The 25,819-nt window shown below is 36.2% G+C and overlaps 5 protein-coding genes and 1 long non-coding RNA gene across 6 annotated transcripts; 3 read left to right on the forward strand and 3 right to left on the reverse strand.

The window, feature by feature from the left end:
* The first annotated feature begins 2,029 nt into the window (after positions 1-2,029).
* LOC145733813 (uncharacterized) lies at positions 2,030-4,850 on the forward strand. Its single transcript, XR_014179283.1, has 5 exons — positions 2,030-2,133; positions 2,187-2,322; positions 4,115-4,260; positions 4,363-4,480; positions 4,560-4,850. It is a non-coding gene; the product is annotated as an uncharacterized LOC145733813 (long non-coding RNA).
* A 2,151-nt stretch (positions 4,851-7,001) lies between these two features.
* kat80 (katanin p80) lies at positions 7,002-16,784 on the reverse strand. Its single transcript, XM_081986794.1, has 9 exons — positions 16,479-16,784; positions 15,610-16,421; positions 15,231-15,543; positions 11,874-11,936; positions 11,638-11,816; positions 11,135-11,587; positions 10,840-11,081; positions 10,709-10,783; positions 7,002-8,436 (listed from the first exon to the last, which is right to left on the reverse strand). The coding sequence occupies exons 1-9, from the start codon at positions 16,510-16,512 to the stop codon at positions 8,181-8,183; spliced, it is 2,427 nt and encodes an 808-aa protein (XP_081842920.1). The 5' UTR covers positions 16,513-16,784; the 3' UTR covers positions 7,002-8,180.
* Positions 16,785-17,049: 265 nt separating this feature from the next.
* On the forward strand, positions 17,050-18,077 carry LOC145733811 (mannose-P-dolichol utilization defect 1 protein homolog). Its single transcript, XM_081986810.1, has 2 exons — positions 17,050-17,312; positions 17,371-18,077. Exons 1-2 carry the CDS (start codon positions 17,219-17,221, stop codon positions 18,009-18,011), a joined length of 735 nt encoding a protein of 244 aa, XP_081842936.1. The 5' UTR covers positions 17,050-17,218; the 3' UTR covers positions 18,012-18,077.
* Positions 18,078-18,152: 75 nt separating this feature from the next.
* On the reverse strand, positions 18,153-21,970 carry botv (exostosin like glycosyltransferase 3). The gene is made up of 10 exons (XM_081986813.1): positions 21,413-21,970; positions 21,120-21,361; positions 20,407-21,040; positions 20,110-20,350; positions 19,740-20,057; positions 19,548-19,689; positions 19,077-19,490; positions 18,867-19,021; positions 18,558-18,811; positions 18,153-18,506 (listed from the first exon to the last, which is right to left on the reverse strand). The coding sequence occupies exons 1-10, from the start codon at positions 21,740-21,742 to the stop codon at positions 18,402-18,404; spliced, it is 2,835 nt and encodes a 944-aa protein (XP_081842939.1). The 5' UTR covers positions 21,743-21,970; the 3' UTR covers positions 18,153-18,401.
* Positions 21,971-22,089: 119 nt separating this feature from the next.
* On the reverse strand, positions 22,090-23,736 carry LOC145733808 (uncharacterized). Its single transcript, XM_081986806.1, has 7 exons — positions 23,430-23,736; positions 23,233-23,375; positions 22,964-23,176; positions 22,836-22,900; positions 22,677-22,784; positions 22,522-22,621; positions 22,090-22,467 (listed from the first exon to the last, which is right to left on the reverse strand). The coding sequence occupies exons 1-7, from the start codon at positions 23,551-23,553 to the stop codon at positions 22,267-22,269; spliced, it is 954 nt and encodes a 317-aa protein (XP_081842932.1). The 5' UTR covers positions 23,554-23,736; the 3' UTR covers positions 22,090-22,266.
* A 298-nt stretch (positions 23,737-24,034) lies between these two features.
* LOC145733810 (chromobox protein homolog 3-like) lies at positions 24,035-25,781 on the forward strand. The gene is made up of 3 exons (XM_081986809.1): positions 24,035-24,194; positions 24,347-24,628; positions 24,905-25,781. Exons 2-3 carry the CDS (start codon positions 24,347-24,349, stop codon positions 25,445-25,447), a joined length of 825 nt encoding a protein of 274 aa, XP_081842935.1. The 5' UTR covers positions 24,035-24,194; the 3' UTR covers positions 25,448-25,781.
* Positions 25,782-25,819: the final 38 nt, after the last annotated feature.

Genomic DNA, 25,819 nt, shown 5'->3' on the forward strand with positions numbered 1-25,819 from the left:
TTTTTGGGGATAATTCCTGACACGTGCGCCCAAAAAACGGTTTCAGATCCACTAAATATGGTTTTTTACTTAAAATTAACAACCAACAGTATTCGAGCAATATCCAGATAGATCCCCAATTAACCTAGGATTAAGTCGGTAGCGTGCACGTGCCTACATGGGTGGCCACGTGACAAGATAAAGAGGGGTCACATGAATATATAATTAAATCGATCTGATCTGTCGCTCAAACTATTATGAATCTCGTTATATGCGTAAAACGTATTTTGAGCCTCTGTTAAACCGTTCTCAAAAGGACCCTTTATATTCAAGCTCGTTCAAGCCCACGTGAAACGATCACTCCTAATTATATTACGTAATAAGATCTTCATTAAAATTTCTCTATTAAAGTTCATTTTTAGTTGTTAATGGTTGATATCCTGGAAGAGTAAAAGTGCCAGAGGCTTCTACAAGTGCTCTAAACCTTGTATAAGAATTGTTTAAAATTACCAGAGGCCTCTAAAAACGAGTGAGAGCCTTCTAAAAATTGGTAGAGGCCTTGAAATTTTGCCAGAGGCATATATAAGTGTTCTAAGAGCCATTTTAGAGACTTTCTGGATGTTAAGACCTGCAGAGGACCAGTTAAGAAGTCATTTTGATGTCCACAAAAGGTTTCAAAGGATTATGATCTAAAAATCACATGACACCGTAATTTAAAATCACTTGACGGTCACGTGACTTTTGAATCATAACGCGTTTGGATCCGAAATCACAAACCGAAAGAAAACTGCTCACGTTATTTATGTTTTATAGTTTTGAGTCAAATTTCGATTATTAATCGCTGTAGTAAATGTGTATAATCCTGAAAAGTTTGAAAAAAATTAATTGTCGACAGTGACAGTTCTGTCGGTAATAGTGGATGTGAACTAAAGTAGGGTTAATTAATGTGCATCTCTCTCTGTTTAATACAACTAAAAAAAGATAGAACTTGATTTATTTCAGCTTGAGCACATAATGATAATACACATGTTTTGAGTTTTGTCTATAAATAATAAATGCAATGCGGTTTAGTGTCATTAAAAATAATTCAGCTTGTTAGAAGAAATCAGCCATATTTTAACTACCTTTTTACCCAATCAACCGTGAATTTTCCATTTTTTCCGAAACCGTATACCATTCAATGACACTTATTTCTTTCTACCGTAAATGAGGGAAAAAATCGAATGCGGTCGCTAGTGATTAGTTATGAACAAACAATGCAACCAAGCGAAAACTTTCTCTCAAAACCGACCAAATAGGAAATACAAATATTCGGTTTCAGTTTCGGAGGAGAGACTACTGGTAATTAACTTCGATAATTTTTGGGTGAGTCGAGACGATAAATCGAGCCGACCTTAAAGGCACTTAAATTCTCCTTTAAGCCACCCTAAACACGTCGGAAGCATTTCAAAGCTGTTTTGTTTTCAGAAATGGCTTTATTTTTAGTTAACGATCCGATGCTATTGAGATGTTTTGACACATTTCTCTTGGGATTCATGTCAAGCGTAAATCTCTCACACTAATGGTTCACACGAAGCGGAAACTGATAATTTTACTAAACTACACTAAATACACACGAGGATTTTATCTTCCTTCCGCGTTTAATAATATGTTGATAAAACCCTTGTGAACTGGTTAATTTGTTGCCAGTATAAATATTTAGAACAAATTTTTACCTCTACAGAGTGAATTGCTTACGTTAAATTGTTAAAACGCCGGTTAGAGCAAATTCGAAATGGTTCATGCCCTTCGATCCTTTGTCTGATGGCAATAATTGCGTTTTTTACACTCGGCTACTCTTTTTATTCCAAACCGGTGGTTTTAAAATAAAGTGCGTACCGTAAAAAAAAGGGCAACCCTTTGCCACTGCATTTGTGCGAATGTAATGTCTCGGAAAAATCACGCCAACTTTTAATAACGACGTTACGACGTGGAAGGCTTTGGCCGGGTCCCTCTCATGACGTCACTACAATCCAGTTATTTGCAAGCCTGCTATCAACTGTCAAAGATCAGTCGTGTGACTGCTGTGCCGAATATGACAGAAGACATTTATGTTTTTTGTGTGTATATTCAAAATGTAAGATGGTAGTAGAGTGTGGTGTTTTTTGCAATATTGTATATATTATTATAAATATTTTCGATTTGGTATTATATTACGTTTATTCCAGGTTTTTGTTTATCAAAGTGCAAAGTGTACTATGGCCCTATTACAATACAGTTTCTACTAAAAGGAGCTTTAGCATCACTGTCTCAGATTATGGACCTGAACAACAATCTGGAATTGGAACTACAAAAGTAAATTTGGTAAATATAGGTATAACACACTTTGCTTTGCATAAATTGTCTTGCATGTATTGCCTGTTAAAGTGTGAATTTGAGCAACCCTTTTGGCTTTAAGCAGGTGCAATGTTGAAGGTAAAAAGCAATTAAACTTAGTTGCTAACGGTTTCAATTAACGGTAATTTTGTTTAAATTAATTGTTTAGCGATGCTGGGAAGAGCAGCGGTCGCTTAGGGGTGCAAAATCGTAGGGGGGTATTCGCTTAGAAAAGCTCAAAAAACTGGATGCTGGACATAAAAAACAAATTTTTATTGTGGCAAAATCAACAAGTTATCTAACCTTAAATTTGTCTTCGTTTTTGCCTTTTCTACCGGCAAACAACATTTTCGTTACAATTGAATGTATAATTTGGTATGTTTGAGATTTTTTAATTAAGCAATGATTGAATACAGTCGCGGCAGCGCGTTAAAAACCGTTCAACCCCCGTATCAATCGGTGACATAAAAAATTATGCAAGGACTGAAAATTATGCAAATCGGAATTATAAACGCGAAATTAACGCCGTCACGCCCTATTTCATTATCGGGATTTAGACTACAAGTGTATTATATCCATGTAGTTTGCATATCCTGCTGCAGCTGGGCTGCAGGACAATAAGTCCGGCCAACCCCCGGCGTTTAGGTCTTTGATTGATTGTTTTGCATATATCCAGCAGCAGTGCCTTTTAAATAATAATTATTTACCGGACTCAAATCACCCTATATTGGATTGAACGTTGTATACAGGGTGTCAGAGTATTGAAAAGTCTTAACTTTTGTTATTGAATGCTCTAAGGTAGGGCAAAACATCCGGGATTATAGTCGTATTAAATCCGTTCATAATAGAGGTGTCTCATATCAGTTTGAATACAGATGTCGCGGAACAAAGCGAGTATTAGTCTTATAAGCCGAAAATTGTATGTTGGCGTTAATAATTTTAGAAATATCAAGGGCGGAGTGTTGTTTTCTCGTTCAATCAGAACTTTAAAGGGTGTCTGACGTCCAAAGGTCTTGTATGTAAAAAAAGCATCATGCACGTAATTACAGAAGCAAAACTGTTCTTTTATTTGTCGGACGTTCAATATAACAATAACACTCATTCTCCAGTGAAGCAGAATCAATAAGGATCCTTTGCAAAATTGAAATCCATACGGAACGTTGATGGACAGAATAAGTCTATGAGGTTATATGTTTAGAACTAGACTTTTTAGATTATCAATCCATATAATATATAATCTCGATGCATACATCAAAACTCGCTTATGGAGTTATAGCGCAGAAATTTATTAATTATTAATGAAAGGGCCAACTGATGCCCTTCTCGATCTGTTACCTCATTGGAAAGGGATCAAAAAGCCGGTGGAGCAGGTCGAGTTTCGTAATTATACGTTACAAGTCACTGATGTTACCTCCCTTAATAATTGAACTCAGCTGAGCGTGAAACAATGATCGTTCTGCTCCTATCAATTCGCCTACGTTAAGTGACCTAGGGTGTAATGTAATCCCTGTTTCCCTGTAAAAAGAGTGTACTTACGCCTCTCCGACTGTCAGTTAATGTGAATTTTAGCCTAAACCTCCAAATAATGAACTAATATAATGGCTGACAAACGTCAAACGTAAGTCAGCCATGTTGCCGGAGGGGCATACAGACCCACTAGCTAAATGTACACCATAGAAATTTTCGATTGAGTTCAGAAGATTGTAGAAAAATGCCGTCGTTTTGTTCAGTCGTGCATTGTGAAAATAGAGCAGAAAGGGATAAAGTTTGATTTTTCAAGATTCCTAAAGCGTTGAAGAACCGGGGAGAACAACTAAACGCCTTGTCAAAAGAACGTCGACTTAAATGGGTTGCCGCTTCAAAACGTGGGGATTTAAGTAAAACCTTCCTTAATAATGCACGAATTTGTGCAAATCACTGTCCCAGGTATCTATTATTTGTCAGTAGTACAGCATCTAACGAAGTATGGTTAAATAAAATATTGTTTTAATTTTTGTGTATTGTGTCAGTTTTGTTTGGTTTTTTTAGGCAAACCAGCCAAATTGGAAGATAAGGACAATCCTGACTGGGTTTCTTCTGTAAATATGGGATATATATTATTACCAAAACCCAAAATGTACAAAGTGTATAGCGGCATGTTCAAGCAGTTAAGTGTTAAACAAAACGTCTCATAATAGTTTTTGTACAAAAGTTATAATTTATCTGTAATAAGACCCTTTATATAGGAAGATGAGCATGGTGAGAGCACGTTAGCTATGAACATGGACAGGAAACCCACTGCAGGTCCATCTACAGAAGTATCTGTATCTTACTTGGAACAACTTCAACAAATTGATGACAATATCCAACTGAAAAGTGAACAAAATGCTGTGCATAAATTGTCTATCAGAAGATTTCAATTTTGCAAATCAAAAAATTATACATTGCAAGAAAAACTAAAATCGTCTGGCTTGTCAGAAGAGCAATTTAAAGATAATGATTCAAAAACATTATATTTTACAGGCTTTCCAAAAGCACAGATGATGTTTTTAGTTTTTAACATTGTCTCTCCCTACTTATCAACTAAATGTACTCTGCTTCCTTTTAAACAGTTTATTAAACACCAGGAGATCACAAATAACAATGAAAATCCATACAGCTAAATTCAGTTGTCTGCCCCCCCGGCAAAATGGCTGCCGTCGAAAGCCAGTGTCAAAACCAGGTGACAAAATGATCTATTGAGTGGGTAAATTTCTTAATTTAATTTAAAATAAAGCAGGTGATTCTATCTGACCTTTTGTAGACATTGAAAGGGAAATTTACAATTTTTTTATCCACAACAATAAACCGGACTATAATAATTACTCCTACCATTGAAATATCAATACAAATATAAATACAATCGAGAGTAAAAAGTCTATTTTGCGGTCTTAACTGCACTATTGTCCGAATCACCCTTCACCTCGTCTCTTAATAACCTCTAAACAAAAACTAGCAGAATTAGTTTTTCAATCTATCAATCAATATACGAAAAACCCAATACTTATTATTTGATCGAACAAAAGGTTCCGCAGTATACGCGGTGAGTGGCGTCGATTGTTGTACACCCGCACAAACAATGACAGGCTCAGTTAACTCCGGTGCAAACATAATAAGAGAAAGAACGAGATAATTATAGCCACCTATTATACGTAGACATGTAAGTAATTCCGTTAATGGCCGTGTAATTTACAAAAAGGGAGTCAGGCATGGTTTAGCGATGTTAGGTTCCGTCAGGGGAAGCAAGTGAATTGGAACCTTGTTTCAAGTTTTAATAGATACGTTTAAGAAGATATGACCGTAACGCGTTTGTAGGTACCCTTGGTAAATATTACCCTTTGTTTGCTTAAGGGCTTTTACCCTTTTGCGCTATACAGCCCATATATAGGGATTAAGTTTAATAATTGCTCTAAGGCGAAAAGCAAACATCATTTCGTTGATATGTAGCGTTAAACCGCGAATTTAAATAATGATATATGTACGCGTCATGAATAATTTTAATACCTACGAGGTGATATATAAAATTGTAAAAATCTCTGCAGCTGGTGCCAATCAATATATTTGATTTCAGTAGTACTCGTTTACGAGTTGAAAATCCCAAATACCAATATCTGGTTATCTCCATCCGTTATACGCTTGTCATGTCGTCATAGTATCGAAAAATGAGCACAGATAAGACGTTTTGTCCGTTTTTTATCTGGGCGTTTTTCTGCACGTGGAAGGCGTGCGAGTGTATATGCTTAACATAACAAAACTTGCACATGTAGAGGGTGGCTGCGCGTTAAAGTGCAGGTCCGGTCCTAGATTAATACCGTAAAAATTGATAAGTTACTCCATATATTGGATTTCAGCCAATAATGTTCTATTAATGACAACGTAAAGTTTTTAAATTTGTAAGTTAAGCCAGAAGTTTTCAGTCTCACGAAACGATACGTTTTTTAAGTTGGCTTTGTTCCAAAAATCAAACTGAACAGCACAGTCCATCCCTGTAAACTGGTCATCAGTTTTCCCCTTTTATAAGCCTTTGGTATAAATCAAGTGCGCGTTACCAATCGATCATTTTTTATTTTCGTCAAAATTGATGTATCATTGCCGCTAAATAGGTTTTAGCTCTCGGCACTTTTTTAATAAATAAGGGATCGGCTGACTGTGTTTTTGTCCTCAGAAAGGGGATAAAAAGGAATTATCACGATACCGGCCGAAAACGTGAGAGGATAGCCTCTTCCCCAGACGATTTTAATTATTAAAAATTGGTGATTTAGTTACTGTTTAACAAGTAAACTTCCTTCTGTTAACCGCAAAACAGGCCATCATTACTCTCTATAATAAAATTATTAGGAAAATATCAATCAATATTGTAATAAATAAGATTAACAAGTTTAGAAAATTCAACAACAGCCTACTAGTGCCCGCAGACATTGCAGTATCCTTATCATAAAGTACAGCCTTTCAAAAAGTGGAAAAATTACAGATTTGGTAAAAAGTACAATTTTGGCTAATTTTTATTTTGCCCCAGAAGGGTTCCTATGCAACCGCAAAGAGTATATTTATAGTAAAGAAGCACAATAGTGTCACGTGACAATTGTCAAATTAAGGTTTGCTTGGTCTAGTGAGGCTGAGGGATCATGGCGTTAAATAAAGAAAAAATATTTAGTAAATTTGTTTATTAATTTCTTTCTTCATTAATAAGTAGAGTTACAATCTCTACTTCTCTCTTATTATTACTATTATACACGGGAACCAAAATTATATCTCCCTGTTAATTAGTTTAAAAACACAAAATAGTTGAGCGAAACCAATTTGCTTTTTCTACCACAAAAATACTATTACAAGGGTCTTATAAAGTGAGAATGGCACAACAACAAAACATGAACAAGGCAAGATAAACTTAAAATTACTCTTCCAATTTTACTAGGAATTAAATATCATTAGTAATTGTTTCAGTATGTCGATGGTTATTGCGTTACATTAATTACATTTATACAAGTTAGGATTCTTATCACTAGAGGACCTACATACTTATAATAGACACAGTACAAAAATCGGTAAATCTAGTATGGACGGAGTTTAGTTTTAATACTAATAACGGGTGGTTAGAAAAATAGGTTTGGTAGTTTCAATTTACATTTTATTATAAGTGATAAGACTCAACTAGTCCCATCAAACTATAAAGAGCACTGTCAAAACAATAACGTTTTAATTCATCTTACCCTGGCAATTATACTTTTCATAACACAGGGAGTACAAAACAAATACTGCAAATGCACTATGGCAGCATATAAAATGGGACACTATAATGCTGATTAAAAGTCAGTTTAATAGGTTCAGTGTAACTTAAATGATATGGGTTGAATCAATAGGGAATCAAAAATATACAAAACAGAAAATTAAAACGTGTACGTAGTTAAAAATCACAGTTTTCGCTAATCCATGTTGGTTGGGTTCTGCATTTACAGTGCCTAATTTTGATACATTTTTAATATAATTTAATAACATTAACTCAAAGCATGGACTGTTAAGTCATATGGAAAGTGTAAAATAGGTCGGATTGTAGGTTGAATAATGACTTAACCGTTTATGCTTTGACTTTCCTAACATATTCAGTCAAATTTCTGTTAAACAGGCTGCAATGCCTGGTTGTCACTGTGTAATGATACAAAAAATATCAGTTTACTTAAATACTTCACACAGTAGTAAGATTCGCGTCACTACTATACTATACAACTAAATATCAGTTTTTAATATTTAGTTTAGTTAGTAGTATAGTAGTAGTAGATACTACTACTACTACTATTATACTACTAAAAGAGTCTAGAATTCTCTTCAGATCAGTCTAGGGTATTGATCATCATAGTATGGACCTCTTTGAATGTATTACCTATATCACCGGGCAAACTCAGCTTCTTTGTGACGCATCCGCGTAGCTGAGACAGCATTTCGTAGCATTTGAGCGATTTTTGGTAGCGCTCCTCGCGCGGTATGTCCACCCCAAACGAACCGACCGGCGATTGGATGTTGCTGCGAATGACCGAGCCAAAATGTCGCAGAATCAGTTTGAGAGTGGTACAACCCACTGTCATATAACTAGAACAAAGTCACGTGATGTTAACTACGACATACACTCTGCTTGTTGGGGCCTATTAATAATAACAACCAAAACCTTAACGGAAAACGATTATTATAATTATAAAACGGAAACCAATTCGAACTAAACTTCAAAGGGGGCCGTTTGTTTTACCCTCGAAAATACACTAAATAATTGATTTCCACACTTAGAAGTCTGAATATTGATGATAACAATAAACTGAAATCCCTTGCATTAAGAGCTTGATTATCAATATGAACTCCAAATTATCATATCGAATGACAAATCAAAGTGATTTGCATTCAACAATAAGCCTTGTAACATTGTGAGAATATTATATCCCTAAAAAGGGTCAAATAGCCCAATGGTCGCGTGCTGTTTCGCACGCCCATGAATAACCAATTCGAGTTGACCGGAGGCGTAGCGGCGCCCAATTTATTTGAAACTATTCCATACTAGGGTGGCCCGATTTGAATTTAGGGCCGTGCAAATTGATAACCGGTCAATTTAAATTTTACAATTCCCATGACTGTAAAAAAGCGACAGTATAGTCAAATTAACGTCAATCACCCTGTCCCCCTTTCTGCTACCTGGCGTTGTTTGCATATAACACATCAAAACTCTCGGGCGTATTTAAATGTTGAAGAGATCTTCATGTCGGGGTGAAGAGGGAATACGACACCTAAGGGTGTTTTATAATGCGACGTAGTTGTCACTTTGTTTGCGCCGATAGTATGGAGATTATGCTAGAAGAGCCGAAAGGGTTATGTTTTTCGCGACCCTCCAACAAATATAACTTTGAACATCTGCTTTTTCTGGATTCACTATTTGGACCCTTAAAAAAAGAAACTGATGGGGGGTCCCTTTTAAATAAGGCGACAATAATCACGACGCCTCTCTCTAATCGTTACGCAAATTTGAATGTGACACGCGTTACTCAAATTTGCTATTTACTCGAACTTCAATCGCAATAATAACACGATAAAAGCGACCCCTCCCTATTATTGCTGTTGAGAAATCGTGACCGGCGTATATCATTCCACCCTAATTTAACTAAAGAAAGTAAAACCCTCAATCTAGTTCTAACACATTCTTAGTTTGCATTATTTGCAAGTTACAATAATTTTTTTTTTGCTTCTACAGGGCGTTAGAAGGAAGTTAAATGTTGTTTGCAGTTTGAGTTTGTTTACTACTTCAGTGCAAGTGAAGGTGATTTATGTTCGATTATTTTGGAAAAAAATTGAATAACCTACTTGAACACCTTACTTAACGTCAATTTGTTAAATCGAGTTATTATGGACTTGGAAGATGCTGAAAAGAATGTACATTAAGCCAATCAAAACCAAAATATACGCTTTCATTTTTGTCTAAGTTAGAAGTAAAATTTCAGAAAACATGACGACTGACAAAAAATGCTTAAATCTTCAATAATAGATATGCTGAGGCTTCATATCCTATTAAAGTAATAACATCAATTCAGATTTAAGTCCACAATAATAATGTGGTAGAAGAAATTGAAAATTATCCTACTTAGGCAACCCGCCATCTACCAGGGAGCTCTCACATATGCCCATGAAAATACGAGCGCCCTCTCTTCACCACGTCAGTAAGTTTATCAATAAGGCAAACAGAATTCTGCATCCAAGCGCCAATAGTCCAGTTACTATTAAGCTTAAAAGATGGCGCTGAGTCTAATGTCAGTTAACGAGTTGGTAATTGTAAAGCCTAGTTTATAAAAGAACTTTTAACTTTAGCTGTAACTTTAACATTAGTAATAAATTTAGTATTAACCCTAAAAAAGAAGGGTGTTTATAAAACCCCTAATTTAAACCATACAGTTTTCTGACTAACTTTAATGTTAATTTTTCCAAGTTTTGCTTTGAATTTCTGTTTAGAAATTTCATAAATAAAGCAAAAAATCAATCTTAAGAGGAAGTTTAAACATTGGAGATTTAACTTTAGTATTAGCTGTAAGAAAATTTAGAATTTGTATGTAAAACCAAGGTCTGCAGTTACAGCTAAATTTACAGTTAAAGTTAAATTTTGTTTATAAACATCACAATTTAAAACCACTAGCTCTATTCTTAATGGTAACACTAAAGTTAATGCTAAATTTTGTTTTATAAACCAGGCTTAATTTGTTCGGTTTTTAAACTTGTGTGACAATTGTTTTAACCCGGATTGTACCCTCTATGAGATACTTTTGTTGTGTTCTTTTAAAAAAATTTGGGCACAGGCTTAACAAACTAAAAGTACGTGAAATGTACTTACTGCTCATATTTACTCTGCAACAAGTCGAGAAGTTTCGGTAACACCACCACACAGAGACCCAAGTTCCAAATAGTGCTGAAACCAAAGTCTTACTAACCTTCATACACGCTTAAAATGAAACAATAACTTACTATTTTGTACTGATAACATTTAAAATGTCTACGAAACTACTAAGGTCTTCCATTGTCACTGCCGATTCCACCGCACTTTTCATGTCTTTGTTACGGAAATGGGCAAGAACCAATCTGGAATTTCGTTTGCGAGTGGCTAGGATGCTCATCATGGGCTGATGACCCCGCATCAGCGAGCTGAGCGCCTCCGCCTCTGACATTTCCGTCGACTGGCCTCTGAATCCTAGTATGTCAATGCTTTTCTGCAATTAAGTTATTTTAGTGTGATTTTTTTGTATTTGATTGAAATAATTACCGGTAGAAAGTCGTCAAAATCAACCCCCACCGTCCTGTCAATACAAGAAGGTACAAACTCTTCTTCAGGAGTTCGATCTGTTGGTGATAGCTTTTTGCCATAATACTCCGGGGGTGATGGATTGACGATAGGCAACGTTTTTGGAGAATTTAAGTTGCTTAGGTTGTTTTTAATGGCGGTGACATTTGGAACGCTGGCGTTCCGAATGGGTTTCGAAAAAGAATTCTTTCTCGAAGCCACTCGTGATGTGGTTAAACCTCTGTTAACGTTGACGTCCGAGGCACTGTGTTTCATTCCATCACTTTGGCTTTTGGTCCTAATCCTATCGTTACTCTCCTTAACGCTACTTTGTCGTTGTAGATTGTTGTTCAATTTAGGCGCTGGTTTCGTTTTGGTATTATTTGGTAATATGTTTTCCCTATCCTGCTGTTTAGTCAATCGACTTAAGTAAACCTGCAAAAACACTTAAAAAACCTGAACCTAAGTGTGGAAATTCGACTCACTTGATCTAGATTCGATTTAGACCTAGAATACTTTTGAGGACTAATCGCCGGTGGTTCAGACTTATGGTAATTGATGTTGTTGTCCAAAGACAGAGCCTCGAGGTTTTCCGTCACATCGTGATCGCTTAAAATTTGAGGCTCCGCGGGGTCATAGTAGTTGGCGTTGAACACCACAGGAACTGAAAGTAAAACCCTGATATTACAACATCAAACAACTTAACTAATCCATTGAATACCTGGACTAAAATCTCTTTCAGGTTCTTGAAACGGTTCCGGTTTTGGAGGCGGCGTACGGACTACTGTAATGAAGACACAAAAACTGTCAAATTTTGGTTTGTTGGCTATACATAAGTTAGTACCATGATACTATTACGACATTTTTTTGTAATCACTGCAATACGCTAGTAAATGACAATTTATTACAATATTAGTCAGTCGATTTTAATTACCCACATCTCAGAGTGTACTGTTTGATAAATTGAAAGTAACATAACATTTCAAAAAAGCAGGTGTGAAAAAGGCAGCTTACTACAACCAGTGCTGTGATTAGAGTCCAAACCAGCCTGCCAGATTGTAAATTGATTTCTTTTTCTTTACAGTTTAGATTACAATAATTATTGTTCCAGTTAGTTTTACAATGTTGTTAAACACATTCGAAGAAATCATAATAAAAGGACGTAAATAGACTTGTCTCTATCTGTACTGTATCAGTAAATAATAACTGTGTCTCTGTTTCCTAGGATTTCGAATTAAAAATAGAAATTACAACTTTTCAATCATTTTCACTGATGAGATTAATGGGTTGCATTTGAAATTCATGATCTAAACGCCTCCACTTCAAAATCGACTCCGTAGGTATATTATGGGAAACATAATTAGCACAGCATAGAATTTTTGTTGTAGGTGATTCATTTTTGGTCCTGATAGGTTTCCGCAGTTTACTTTTTAACGGAGAGTAATAACTCTATCTAATTTATTTATAAACTTCTCTGACAAAATGATGTTTTTAATGGTAGTTAGCTACTTAACAATTTAAAATATTAAATTACATTTTTTTTGCAGTGTAATTTAGATAAGATTAAACATCAGGGTACCGAAAGTGAAATGAACGTTTTTAAGGGTCAAATGGAAAGCGCGCAAACCATTTAATTCGATTTAATAAATCACGTAGGCAATAATGGATTGGGTTGACGCAAAACGCCATCATTTTATTTTAAGTACAGCGATAATATGCAAATTGCCAAAGCCAAACTTGAGAGGACATAACGTTATGCTAAACCAGCTGGACTATTCTAAAGCTTCTCTTACTTAACATGTGTTATTATGTGGCTCAAAATTATTAATCAATAAATATGGCATTTACAATGAATGTGAACGTAAAACATTACAGAGACTTAAGAAAATTGGTAATTTTTGAATATTTGTATGATATTCACAAGTATTTTGGAGCATCTATAAAGGTTATAGCTACTAGATGAACAGCTTTACTGTGAGCTAAACAGGTTTACGTTGGTAGTTTCAATTAGCGGGACATTCAAAGTAACCAACGTTGCAATGTAAAATTCTTTGTGTATACGAGTTAATTAAATAAACTGAAATGAGGAAATTTAGGTTAATCAGGGCGATTGTTTTAAAGCTTGGACATTTATTTAAATTGGGTATGTAACATGGGCTTAAAATAGCTGTTCAGGAATAGAATATAGCTGTGCACTTCCCGTCAAATCTAATCATCAATCTTCATTTTACTCTTTCCCGAGTAAATCAAGATAAATGACTGTATTACTATTCTGTATTAAATTGTAATATCTAATAATAATGAACAAATAAATACAGGATGGAATAATTTGAAGCAAATAACAATTAAACGTGCAATTACATAGTCAGAGAACATTAGCAAAGGTCGAAACATGCGTCTCCTTATTTAAACAGGTAGTTTCAACCTTGACCAAATCAGTACGTTACTACCATACTTTTCTAGGTGGCATTGCAAATACTGCTAAGAAATCTACGGTTCGCACGATATTTTATAGTGTAAATTCACTTGGCACGTTCCTGCAAAAGTGGAGCAGAACGACACGAAAAAGGTCGTTTATCGATTTTACCTCACTGATGTTGATTATTAAATTTAGGGATTTGTGGTCAGGGTAACTAGAACAAATCCTGTTTAAAAAAAAAAACCCCTGGAACACATGTTACACCAGCAAACTATGGAAGGACATTAAAGTTTCCTGTGTCTTATTTAGGTCTAGTCACGACCAGAGTAGCACGTCTGCATACTAAACTGTTAAGTGAATAAAGTTTGAAGCAAAATTATTAGACGAAAATTTCACTTTTAACAAAACCACGTTAAAGGTAATACTAGTCTTTCACTCTCGTGCTTATTTGGTGTAGTGTAACTTTTTCAAACAGTACAAAAGAAACTGCATACTTTACTTGACTAGACATGGAGTTTAGTATAAACAAAAAAGAGCCTTAATTTGTTTATAATAGAAATTAGATTTACAGCTTAATTTATATGAGAAAAACGCCCTTATAAACAACTGTTTGCATATTCAGCTTCAGATACCTACTTTCAAACGTTAAACAAATTAATCACCAATAATTAGAGGCGTTTAAAACCGTTTATTGTTATACGCCGATTTGTATTAGTGAGCGAAAGCATACCGCTAATGGAAATCCACAGCAATTAACCAAACAAGTGGTTAAAAATCGATTAAAACTAATTCAAAATTAGGCAAACATTGAGCTGGAAATAAGTGTTAAGACCAAAAACCATTCAGAGCCAACAAAACACAGATTTTAGTTTTGCTTTGGTATACATTTTAATCCGGTTATCTAAGTGTGACATCACTGAAGGATTTACGTAAACGAGTTCAAAGGATGATAAACCTATCCGTGCAACTAATGCAAAACATCTAGTTTGTGGGAAAATTGTTTAGGAATATTTTTTTTTCTTTGGTGAATAAATTAGCCATTGGGTAATTTGTGATTGGTCAATAAAAGCAGCATGCTGCTTCTTTTTACCATTCACAAACTAGGTACATTTCTTTAATTTTTGCACATGTGATTTTAACTATTTTGGTGCAGCAACAATGGTAAACGTCACTTTTTGATAATGAGGGAGATAAAAGTGAGGTAGGTCGCAATTTCCGGACTGGGTCCGCCTAACCAAGCACCACACGGGTCATTGGTTCAGGAAATACCTTCTGTTAATACCAGAGAGAACAGACAATACAAACGCACGAAGGTGAAATAATAATTATTATGCGTCCTGCTATAGGAGCAATTACTGTGAAATATGTTCAAGTGCATTACTACCGTTATTAACGCCTTAAGCTCCCAATATCGGTTTTTAATTATTATTAACAGAAAATGTTGAATTAATAATTAGGCTAACTGTTGGACTTTCACTGTAGTCTTTTGCTTTTTTTATGGTCAAAGATGTTGAACAGATAAATACAAGTTCTCACCATTAAAAGATACATGATATTGGTAGCTATTCTAAGCAGGTTTATTGTAACTTCTGCCAAGTAGCATTCGCTAATGATCCCAAAATATATCTTGTCACATAAATTTAAAAAAAACATACTCACATCCTCTACCACCAAAAATTTGGTTGTACTCCGGTAAATTCACGATATCAGCCGTCAAATTCACTTCTTCATCAGAATCGGTTCCTGACGTATTCTCCTCGATTGTTTTTACGTCCGTAGTCCGTCTTTTGAGGCTCAGAGGACGTTCAGCCTTTGAGAAACTTTTACGTAGGCTGGTGTTGTGACCAAAAGAGTCGGATGCTCGGTCAGAGAGTACTTTATAGTCCGGCGACATTGGCGTACCCATTGGCCGGCATTTTTTTAAATCTACCATGTAGGTTTGTACATTGGCCAGGTGAAATGAGGCACCAACCTATAAAAAAAAAATTTGTGCACAAAATTAGTTGGGTTACTACTTTAAGACTTTTAAACAACTTACCAAGTGGTTCTGAGCATTTGAAATATCACAAACAGGACCCCATGACACTTGTACAGAATCATGTAATCGACTGGGTTCCCATCCAACAATTTTTAAAGAGTCTGGCACTCCTGTGAATAGGCAATCACCCTCAGAATTGAAGCACAAAGACCTCACTGACCCTAATTCACTTTCACTAGATACTAAACTAAATTCTTCCAGATCAAAAAAGTTTACAGTCTGATCCACACCTCCTGTAGCTAGTAGAAATTCATGAGGGTGGAATTCAACACAAGTCACTGAACTTAAATGTTCTTTGAACTCTTTTATTATTTTACTAATGCGTAAATCCCAAATTTTCACAGTGCCATCATCACCACCTGAAGCAAGCCACTGTCCATCTGGACTGAATTTAATACTGTTGATTGTGCCTGCATGTCCTTTGTAAGTGTAAAGTACATCTTTTTTTCTAGTGTCCCACATCTTTACTGAACTATCACCACTGCCAGAACCCAAAAGTTCACCATAAGGATGAAACTCCAGACATTTGACTGCTTGTTTATGGCCATTGAAGCTACGCACTAGTTTGGCTGCCTCCAGGTCCCAAACTTTGATGGCTCCACCTCTAGATCCAGTACCCACTAGTTCCTCCAGTTGATTGAACTGGACACATTCAATTGGGGTGAGATGGCCATTGAGGGACATAAAACAAGTTTGTTTTCCAATTGCCCATAAATTGACTTTATTGTCATCTCCTCCTGTCACCATAACACGTCCAGACTTGTGCCCCAATGCCAGACAATTCACCTTGGCTTTGTGGGCCTGAAAATCCTCTGAAACAAATTTTAACCTGTTAACATCAAAATATGAGAAGTCCTATGTGTACTTACGGAGTTTCCATGATCTTTTTACTGTAGAAGTCATCTTAATCACATCTATACTATTCTAGCTGTTAAATTGTTCACACAAAGCACACAATTTTTACAAATACTTAGTGACTGATAAAAGGTTTTTTTTAAACCAAAAAAACTGAAATATGTGACTGGCTTGCACTTTTGAATACAACGCGACACTTGCACCTTTGAAAAGATTACGTTAAAATTGTATAACTACTACTAATATCTACGTAAAACAATAAAAAATTTATTTTTATCACATAAACCCCCGCGTACAAATACTGAACTGCAAAGCAAAAGTATAAAACAGTCGAACACTCAACAAATGATAGATTAGCCAAAAGTCATTTTCTGTAAATTTTGTATTCGCTTCTCTCCTTTAGATGGTATGCACGTGACTAACATATGCATCGCATTACTTACTTGCACATGTATCACGTGACAGACCGAGAAACATCTGATCCTAGTGATACTTTCTGGTTTCCTTTGAAAAACGTTTCTTGACAACAAATATGTCAACGTCTAAAATCAGCTGTTTTATCTTTTGCCACGTTGACTTTGACAACTGCTGTCAGTCAGTATTTAAAAACTGATTATTATTTTAATTGATACAAGTACATTTTAGATTACATTTTCTCTGAACAATGCTCCTGATAGCACTAGTTAAGTAACTACAGGTTAAGGGTTTCCTTTAATGCACTTAAAGTCATTTTAACACATTCCCCGACAGAAAAATGTCGGCACTTGAGCTCTTTAGAAAAGTAGCCCTGTTAATTTTCACTCCACAATGCTTTGACAATTACTTTATGGATTTGAATTTCACTGATGGTAAGTTGAAACGTATTAAGTTGAAGGGATGATATTTAATCTTGATTTTACATTGCAGTGCCATGCTTTAAATCCACGTTAAGCACAGGACTTGGACTGGGACTAATTGTTGGCTCAACCCTTGTTAAAGTACCTCAAATAGTGAAAATCGTTAAAAATAAAAGTGCAGAAGGAATCAACATTTTTGGTGTTAGCTTAGAATTAGTAGCAATCATAATTTACATGTCCTACAATTTTGTTAAAGGGTTTCCTTTTAACTCTTGGGGGGACACTTTCTTTGTGGGAGTACAGACTCTAATTATTGCTGCTCTAGTTTTAGTTTATTCAGGAAAGTTTGCCCAAGCATTTTTCTACGTTATTTCCGTTCTATTAGTGTGCTTCACTCTTATGAGTGGAATTACTCCTTTGAATATTCTCTGGACTTTAACCTCAATTAATATATTAATTGTGGTGGTTGGGAAACTGGTTCAAGTCAGAACTAACTATATAAATGGACACACTGGACAACTTTCGGCTGCTACACTGATTTTGCTGTTTGCAGGGTCTTCAGCAAGGATTTTTACTTCTATTCAGGAAACTGGGGACCCCATTACTATAATCACTTATGTGGCTAGCACTGCTGTGAATGCTTTATTGGTGTTCCAATTAATTTATTACTGGAATGTGTCTGCTAGTGATAAGAAGCAGAAAACTCAATAAATTGTTTTTAGTTTATGATTAATGACTTTTTTCAGTTAAAAAACAAATAAACTTTTTGTTGTTTTATATACTGCAGTTTTTGAACTTCCTATAAACCATGAGGAAGACCTTTAATTAAGTGTGTGGGTGTTTCAGTCAAAATCAGCAAATTGTTGTTTATTTTTTTTTGTATAAATCTAATTTAGCATGTTTGCTAAATGTTTAATCTAAGTAGTTAATCCTTACATCTAGCAACAGAATAATTTTCTCTTCAGTATAAATAACAAAAATGGCACATTCTGTATGTTATACAAAAAAAATCAGTTCAAAATGGGGTTCATATCAATAAAACTAGTAGAGAGAATATCACAATAACAAAAAAGGTACACTTGAGTGTAGAAGATTTCCTGTTTAAATAAACTTGAAACACTTCTGTTTATCGTGGGGTATTCTCGTTTTGAACAATATCGAATCAGCCCGATACTGAGTATTCAATAAGGGTGTATACCCAAACACCTGCAAATTACCCCACTAAACAAGGAACAATCAATAAAAACAATTTTATACCTGAGTAAAGAAATTGATACATTTGTGACGCTCTTGGAAGTGCGTGTCATCTTCGGACAAGCTCTGAGGACAACCGGGACAACGAAACGTCCAGCGTGACGTCACCTTAACCGGCGGTTTTTGAGTGATGTGGCTGACCAGAAAATTCATGGCAATGTCCTCGCAATTCATGTATTCGTCCACCTTGTCCCGTATGGCTTGAGGCAGCCATTTCCAGTACAGATGAAGGTAATGTCGATGTAAAAATGCCGCTCCTAGTAATTTAAAATGTAGATGTTTTACCTACTTTTAGAAAAGTAGAGAACTTGCCAGTCAAAACCATGCTAAGTTCGCAGCTGTAATTTGAGTTGTATAGCCAACCGTTTTTGTTGTTGAGGTCCCAGGCGTGAAAACGCCCCGGAAATCCTACAATTCGGTCTCTGTGCTCACGCCACACCCGAAAACCGAACAGAATTTCGTCGTGCCTGTTTCACAGAAATAACAGTTGCTACATTGGATGGTATTAAAGAATATAGTCACCTCAAATGAGCATCATCGTCTACCGACAGTACAGCTTCAGTTTCTATATTATCCAAAGGTAAAAATCTATTATTAAGCGAGTTCCTGGCCGCTTTAATAATATGAACGGGAGACCCGATGTCGGGCCACCTCAACTCGGGACTGGGCAATTTGGGCGAGTTCCATATAACCACCACCGAATGCAAATAGGGCAGACCTTTTAATCTAGCCAGAGAATCGAGTAGGACTTGTTCGCGTTCGTACGTCAACATCAGAATGGTAAATTGTTCGCGGGGACTGTTGCCGCCCAACGCTTCAGAAAACTCTTTACCCGAGCCACCGGCTCCGTTTGCTATTGGCCGAAAACCACGTTCTGAACCCACAAATTTAGCGTCTGAGGGTAGTAACGGATCCATTGGTAAAGCAGGATATAATCTAATAAGAGATAAACACAAGAAATGTATGTAACGGTAACACAAAACTAGTTCTCACCGAAATGGATCACCCCAGTCATTCCAAATTTCATAACCTTGAGTCAAACTTAAACTAAAGTTTCTACGAAAAGCAGGACTGCTGTAAGGAGGCTCCAACGGACCTAAACTCTCTTCTTGTTCAGCTTCACCAACCACAGGAACTGAAAACTAAATTTGACCAACTGTAAAACTCTACCTGGAATGTTTTTACCCAATAGCGGTTGAAATGTCTCGTTAAACACGCTAATAGCGGCAACAGTGTCAGCAGGCAATGGTGGAATGTTGAGACGTTGCCTCAACACAGCTACTACAGTATCCAGAGTGCTTTGCACCGACGCCAAATAGCGCTCCCACACCAAACGACCTTGACGTCTGAACCTCACAATGTCTTCGTCTGGAATTGTTCGGAGGAGAAAGTGCAGCTCGGTTACACGGGCTTTGGGAAGGAAAATGGCTACCCGACCCCATTGAATCACTTCGTCGTACGCCAACTTTATTTGGTCCCCACCCAAAATAACCGGAACAGCCCCTGAAAAGTTTAGTTTTAGTTGCTGACTAAACAAAAACAACGTAAATCTAACCAGAACGTAATGCTTCGTACACTCTGGCCTGCAGCAGCGTAGTGGTAATGTAATCAACTAAATTGGGGGCGAAAATCAAAACAAAAGTGGAGTCGCGCAAAATGGCACGTCGACTACTGTCCGTTCCGCAAGGGGCCCAATCTTGGAGCCCTGTGTTCGCTATATCGTCACTAGCAGGAACGCATTCAAATTCAAACAGAAACTTGTCGGAAGTGTGCGTGTTGGCAAGTTGTTTCAAGTGCTAAACGTTTTCTTTAAGTACTCCTTACCATTCCCAACCCAATAAAAAAATCTCACCTGAATTATAAAAGCATTAAGCTCAGCATTTTCCTTCTCTAACTCTGTGTCACGCCAAAGTGACAATTTTTCCAAAAGCTTCTTACTTTTACTCTGTTTAATTTCACCCTGGAAGGTGAGCAAGTATTTTCGACGACTTGGCAACATGTAAGCGCACTCTTGCCACACATCACCACCTGGCGGCCCCAACACAGGAGGCACAATCAAATCAAACTCAGGCCGGAAGTATTCATGGTAAAAAGTGGACTGTACCAAAATGGCACGGCCAGTGTCAATGCCAGAGAAAATATCCCCGCTGCCGGCGCTCAAATCTCGACGCGCCAAATTTAATAAAACGTGATTACGACCATCTCCGCCCCAATAAGGAAGACGTTTTAAGGCTTCGGAATCAACTGGCGGCAAATTCAAAGGGTTGCCTACATTCTCGCTAATGTCATCCGTGTCTTTAAGGGCTTCGCCCACCAATACTACGTATATGCAAGCATCTTTGGCGTTTTGAGTGAGATGAGGATTGTAACCCAGCACTTGCTTCAAAGTGGTTTTAAGGAACCCATCAACGTCCCAACCGTCGTTCATTACCGGATGTTGGTCCGGATCGTAGAGATAAACCGGAAATCCGGAAGTTAGAGAGCATCTAAGAGAAAATTAACAGGGTAGAGCACAGTTCAGTTGTTTACTCTGCACTCATTTGTATATCTTTACTAGTCACATACCTTGAATGATCAAAACAAGTAAACATCCTACAATTTCTAGATCGATTTTTAGGTATAGCAGGCAGTTGGGGTGGCAATTCATTTGGTAACAGTTTTTGTGGTAAAGCCAAGTCTGGAGTGTTTTGTTGCAGAGCTTCATGCATTGCCATTTCAGCTTGCTCCACACTAATTTTAAGTTGATTTAAATTGGTCTGTTGCCTCACTAGCTCCAGTTTTAGGTCCTCAATGTTTTTTGAGTATGACTGCAACAAATTGTAGCAGCAACACAAAATTTGCAGCATCATAACACTCACCTGTAACTCTTGTTTAAACAATTGTCGTTTCTTTTCAATATTTCTCAGTTCACTTAACACTGAGCCCCTTATCCTCACTAGTTCTTCCACTCCCACTCGAAGGTCAATTTCTCTAATATCCAGGTCATCAGGTAGGTCTACATGGGAATGAGCATTGTGAGTCATAAGACTAGCATTGCGCTCCACGTTGGAAAGGTAAAAATGACTAATCAGGGGGGTTAATATGAGTATAGCCAAGACCAGTAAAACTATACGGGATAGTTTGATGTTTGTTAGCCATTGCCATTGACAAGGATTGTACGGTCGAGCATCACTGTTTAGTTTATGCATTTCTGCCTTGTTGCTGTTGCTCACTTAAATAGCTACTTAGGTAGCCATAGCCATAACTTTAAAAAGGTTTTTAATAGTCAATATTGTTTTTAAAATAAAAAATTTTAAAGCACATGTTGCCTTATAATATTATTATTACAGTATACTTTTCTGTGATTCTTTTATTTACAAATAGAACAGAAACATTTAAAAATTAAAACTACAAAGAGGGGACCAGTGCAAACACTACACTACACTTTTTGGTTTGTTTGAGGTTAGTTTCTCTGTCAAATCAAACTCATCTGTTTTGTGTCAGAAAAACATATCACAACACAAATTCAAGGTCAAGGCAAATAGAAAAACCACAGTTTTACATAACTTTTATGAAAATTATCTTTATTCAACTCCAAACTAACGTAGAAAAAAAATCACATTGTTAATACTAAAAGCCTAAAAAAATAAACAGCAATTCTTAGCTTTTGTATCAGTTTTAACTTCTAAAAAAATACTGTTTTTCTTGAAAAAAAAAAGTGTTTTAATTAAAATTATATATATATCGGATGGTATTTGTTTTTAGTTAAACCTTTCCGACAGGATGGGCATTTTTTTGTTGATTTTACCACTCCTTTTAAACATGGCTCACAGAATAAGTGACCACATACAGTTGCCATGGCTTGAACTGCGCCTCCAAGAGGGTCAAAACACACTGGACACATTATGCCTTCCTTTTCTGGTGGCACTGGAGCCTAAATACACTATCATAATGAAGAAATTAAATAGCATAGAATAGGACTACTTACCTCAGGCTTTTTGCCTTTAGTCAGAAAACCATTAAGGACATCATTACAAGATGCAACACCATTCAGAAGTTCATTAGTTTTTGTCTCTAATTCTTCCATGCTTTGTTAAAAACCCCCCAATTAGAAAATGTTTCTAATTAATTACTTGCACAAACCTCATCATAGGAGCCTTGGGTTTGGTTACTTCTGTTACCTCAATGACATCCCCACATTGCAAAATGTCTTCAGTGTATGCCAGTAGATCATCAAGGTTGTTTATGTTACTAGATAAAATTGGCTGTGAGGTAAAAATTTAACTTCACTTCAATAAATACCTGCTGTTTTTGTTTTCAATGACTTGTGGCACATCTGAACCTGAAGATGCTGATGCAAGTTTTTTCTGCAAATGATAATGATCAATAAAATGGATGCAAAATATTAATCACTACAAAAAGTTGCTAACCACATTCAAATCTGGAATTGGAGTAAATAAGTCTTCATCTGAATCTGAAAAAATTATATTGAAGTCTTTATTTTTTTGTGGAGGTAGTTGAGGTACTGTTGGCACTGTTTCATTTTCTTTCCCCTCATCATCTGAATCTAAGGCTTCAAAAAACCCAGTTAACTTTTTTTTTATGTTGTTTTCTTGATTTTCTGTGACTTTAACCTCACTTTCCTAAAAATTGAAAAAGTTTGTCCCTAAAAGTCTACAAAAAGAAAAATCAATCCTACTTCTTCAGAGTCCAATATAAAAACTGGACTTTTACTGGTTGAAGCAGTACTGGAGGCAGCAGTTTTTTTAGTGATTCTTTTTTTAGGAGCCCGCCTAGGACGTTTTTTTTTACAACTTCTAAATGGAATATATTCATCATCATCTATAGTCAAAAATAGTTTGCATATTGTGTGTGCATACTGTCAATGAGTCTTACCTGCAGTGCAATTATTTTTTCTTGATTTGCCTTCAGTGGATGAATCTTCACTCTCACTAGTTTCATCACAACATACCCTTTTACTCCTTTTAGAAGGACCTGCCCCTACTTTGAATCTATGCATGACAACCTGCTTCTTAGCACTAGACTAAGGTCTTTTTTGTGATTAGTGAAGCAGTAATTGTAGACGACAAATGATTACAATATTACAAATGTAAGAATAAATCGGGTTTTTCGTTTTACGGCCTTCAGCTGACTATTCCCCAATGAATGAATTGAATTGAATTTGAATATTGATAGCATGCAGGCTGACATCTGACATCTGTCAGTTATTTTACCTGTCATTTACGTCCATGTCATTATGACTGCCTATACTAGCTGTACTCAACGTTGCCAGGTCACACAATTTGTCGGACCTCTACCGATTAAAAGGAAAGCAACTGGTTGCCTTGCCTCTGAATCCGCATTAAAAATTTTAAAAATGATGCATTTCCCATAAAGGCATAATCATCATTCATAAGAACAAATCAATTAGTAAACAAAAAATCGGTTCATAAATTCACTCGGTTTAAAAATTATATGTTTTTTAATAACTAATTTGGCAACGCTGCTTATCATTGTACCGCCATTTTTTCTGCTTGTATTCCGTTGATTCCGTGAAACGAGCGCCATTTTGCATTGTGATTTTCATTTGTGTTTAGTGATCGCTTGTAACTTCCAAGCTCATCGAAATTTTCAGTTTTACTGCATCCACTTAACGCTAAAGTAAGTACACGCACTTTGTTTCAGTCTGTTTGGTTGATTGAAATACCCCCAGACGATTTTTTTTACCAATTTTAATCAACTAACCAGACAACCGGTGACCGGTGCTACGGCGTCCTTTCAGTTTGTGTAGCATTTTTGTTTTCAAATTCAAGATGGGCAAAAATAAAGACAGCAGCGAAAGCGAAGAGGAGTACTCTGTCGAAAAAATCATCGACCGGAGGGTAGTAAAGGGTAAAGTAGAGTATTTTCTGAAATGGAAGGGCTACAGCGAGGAGGACAACACTTGGGAGCCAGAAGAGAATTTGGACTGTCCTGATCTCATTGAAGAATTTGAGAAGAATAGGAGGTCTAAAGAAGCCGCGAAACAGAAGAAACGTAGCCGAAAAGACTCTAATGAATCTGATGTTTCAAATGAGAATGATGCAGAGAAAAAGGTAAGTTGTTTACTTAATTCAGGTAGTAATGTCTATTTCTCCAACGTTGTTTAGCCTGTGATATTTTGCACATAATCTATCACATTCAAATCTCAACTTAGCTTATAGGGACACCATAATATTTTTTCTTTTTATGTAGGGACTAAACTGAAAGCAATTTCTGGTGCTAGACATTTTTGATATACTAATTTGAAATTATGAAAGAAAACATGTTTTAGTCTTTTAATCATCCATTTTTTTGTGTTTATTACTAATTAAATTGATACATTGTGACAGAAAAAGAAGGCCAAAAGTCCCACACCTGAGTCTGAAGAAGAGACAAAAGCTAAAAAAGCAAAGAGAGATTCAGACAATGAAAGTGATTCAGAGGAGAAGCCAAAACCCAAAAAGAAGAATCGCGAATCAAAGCCACAATCCAAGAAAGATGATGACAAAGCCAAACGAAAGTCGGCGAAAAAGATCGAGTCAGATTCGGAGGAAGACAAATTGACGAAAAAGAAAACACGCAAAGATGAGGATGCGACCAAAGATTCGGATGAAGAAAATGTATCAACGAAAGATAAAAAGAAAAAGAAGGTTGAACCAAAAGAGAAAGGAAAGTCCGGTCCACGTAAAACTGGATTTGAAAAAGGCTTTGATGCTGAAAAAATCATTGGCGCCTCTGACTCAACTGGTCAGTTGATGTTTTTGGTGAAATGGAAGGGAACAGATGAGACTGACTTAGTTGCAGCAAAAGAAGCCAATGTAAAGTGTCCTCAAGTTGTTATCCAGTTTTATGAGGAGAGGATTGCTTGGCACACTCCAGAAAATGAGTCTTAAGTTTAGAGTTAAGTTTTTCTGTATAAATTTGTATGTTTAATCATGTTGATAAAAACAGATTGTTTTGCCTTGGTCTATTTAAGACCATTCTTATTCTTTAATGACGATCTGGTTAGATTTAAATGCTCCTTAACAGTTGAATCAGTTACTTTCAAGGTAACTTTTTCTTCACTAAATCCTGCTATACAGTCAGTGGGGATGATTTTAGTTTGTAGGTAAAAGGTATTTTTATGAAAGTTGAAAAATGTATCATTTAGTTTAAAAATCCTTGGGTTTCTTTAGTTTAAACTTTCTTATCACCAGTTATACTTGTAATAAAATGTTAGAAAATGTAGCTCATTGGTTTCTTTCAATATTTCCTACAGATTTTGT

The sequence above is a fragment of the Ips typographus genome, linkage group LG9, assembly GCF_016097725.1.
Source record: "Ips typographus isolate SLU linkage group LG9, UJ_Ityp_2.0, whole genome shotgun sequence".
Lineage (NCBI taxonomy): Eukaryota > Metazoa > Arthropoda > Insecta > Coleoptera > Curculionidae > Ips > Ips typographus.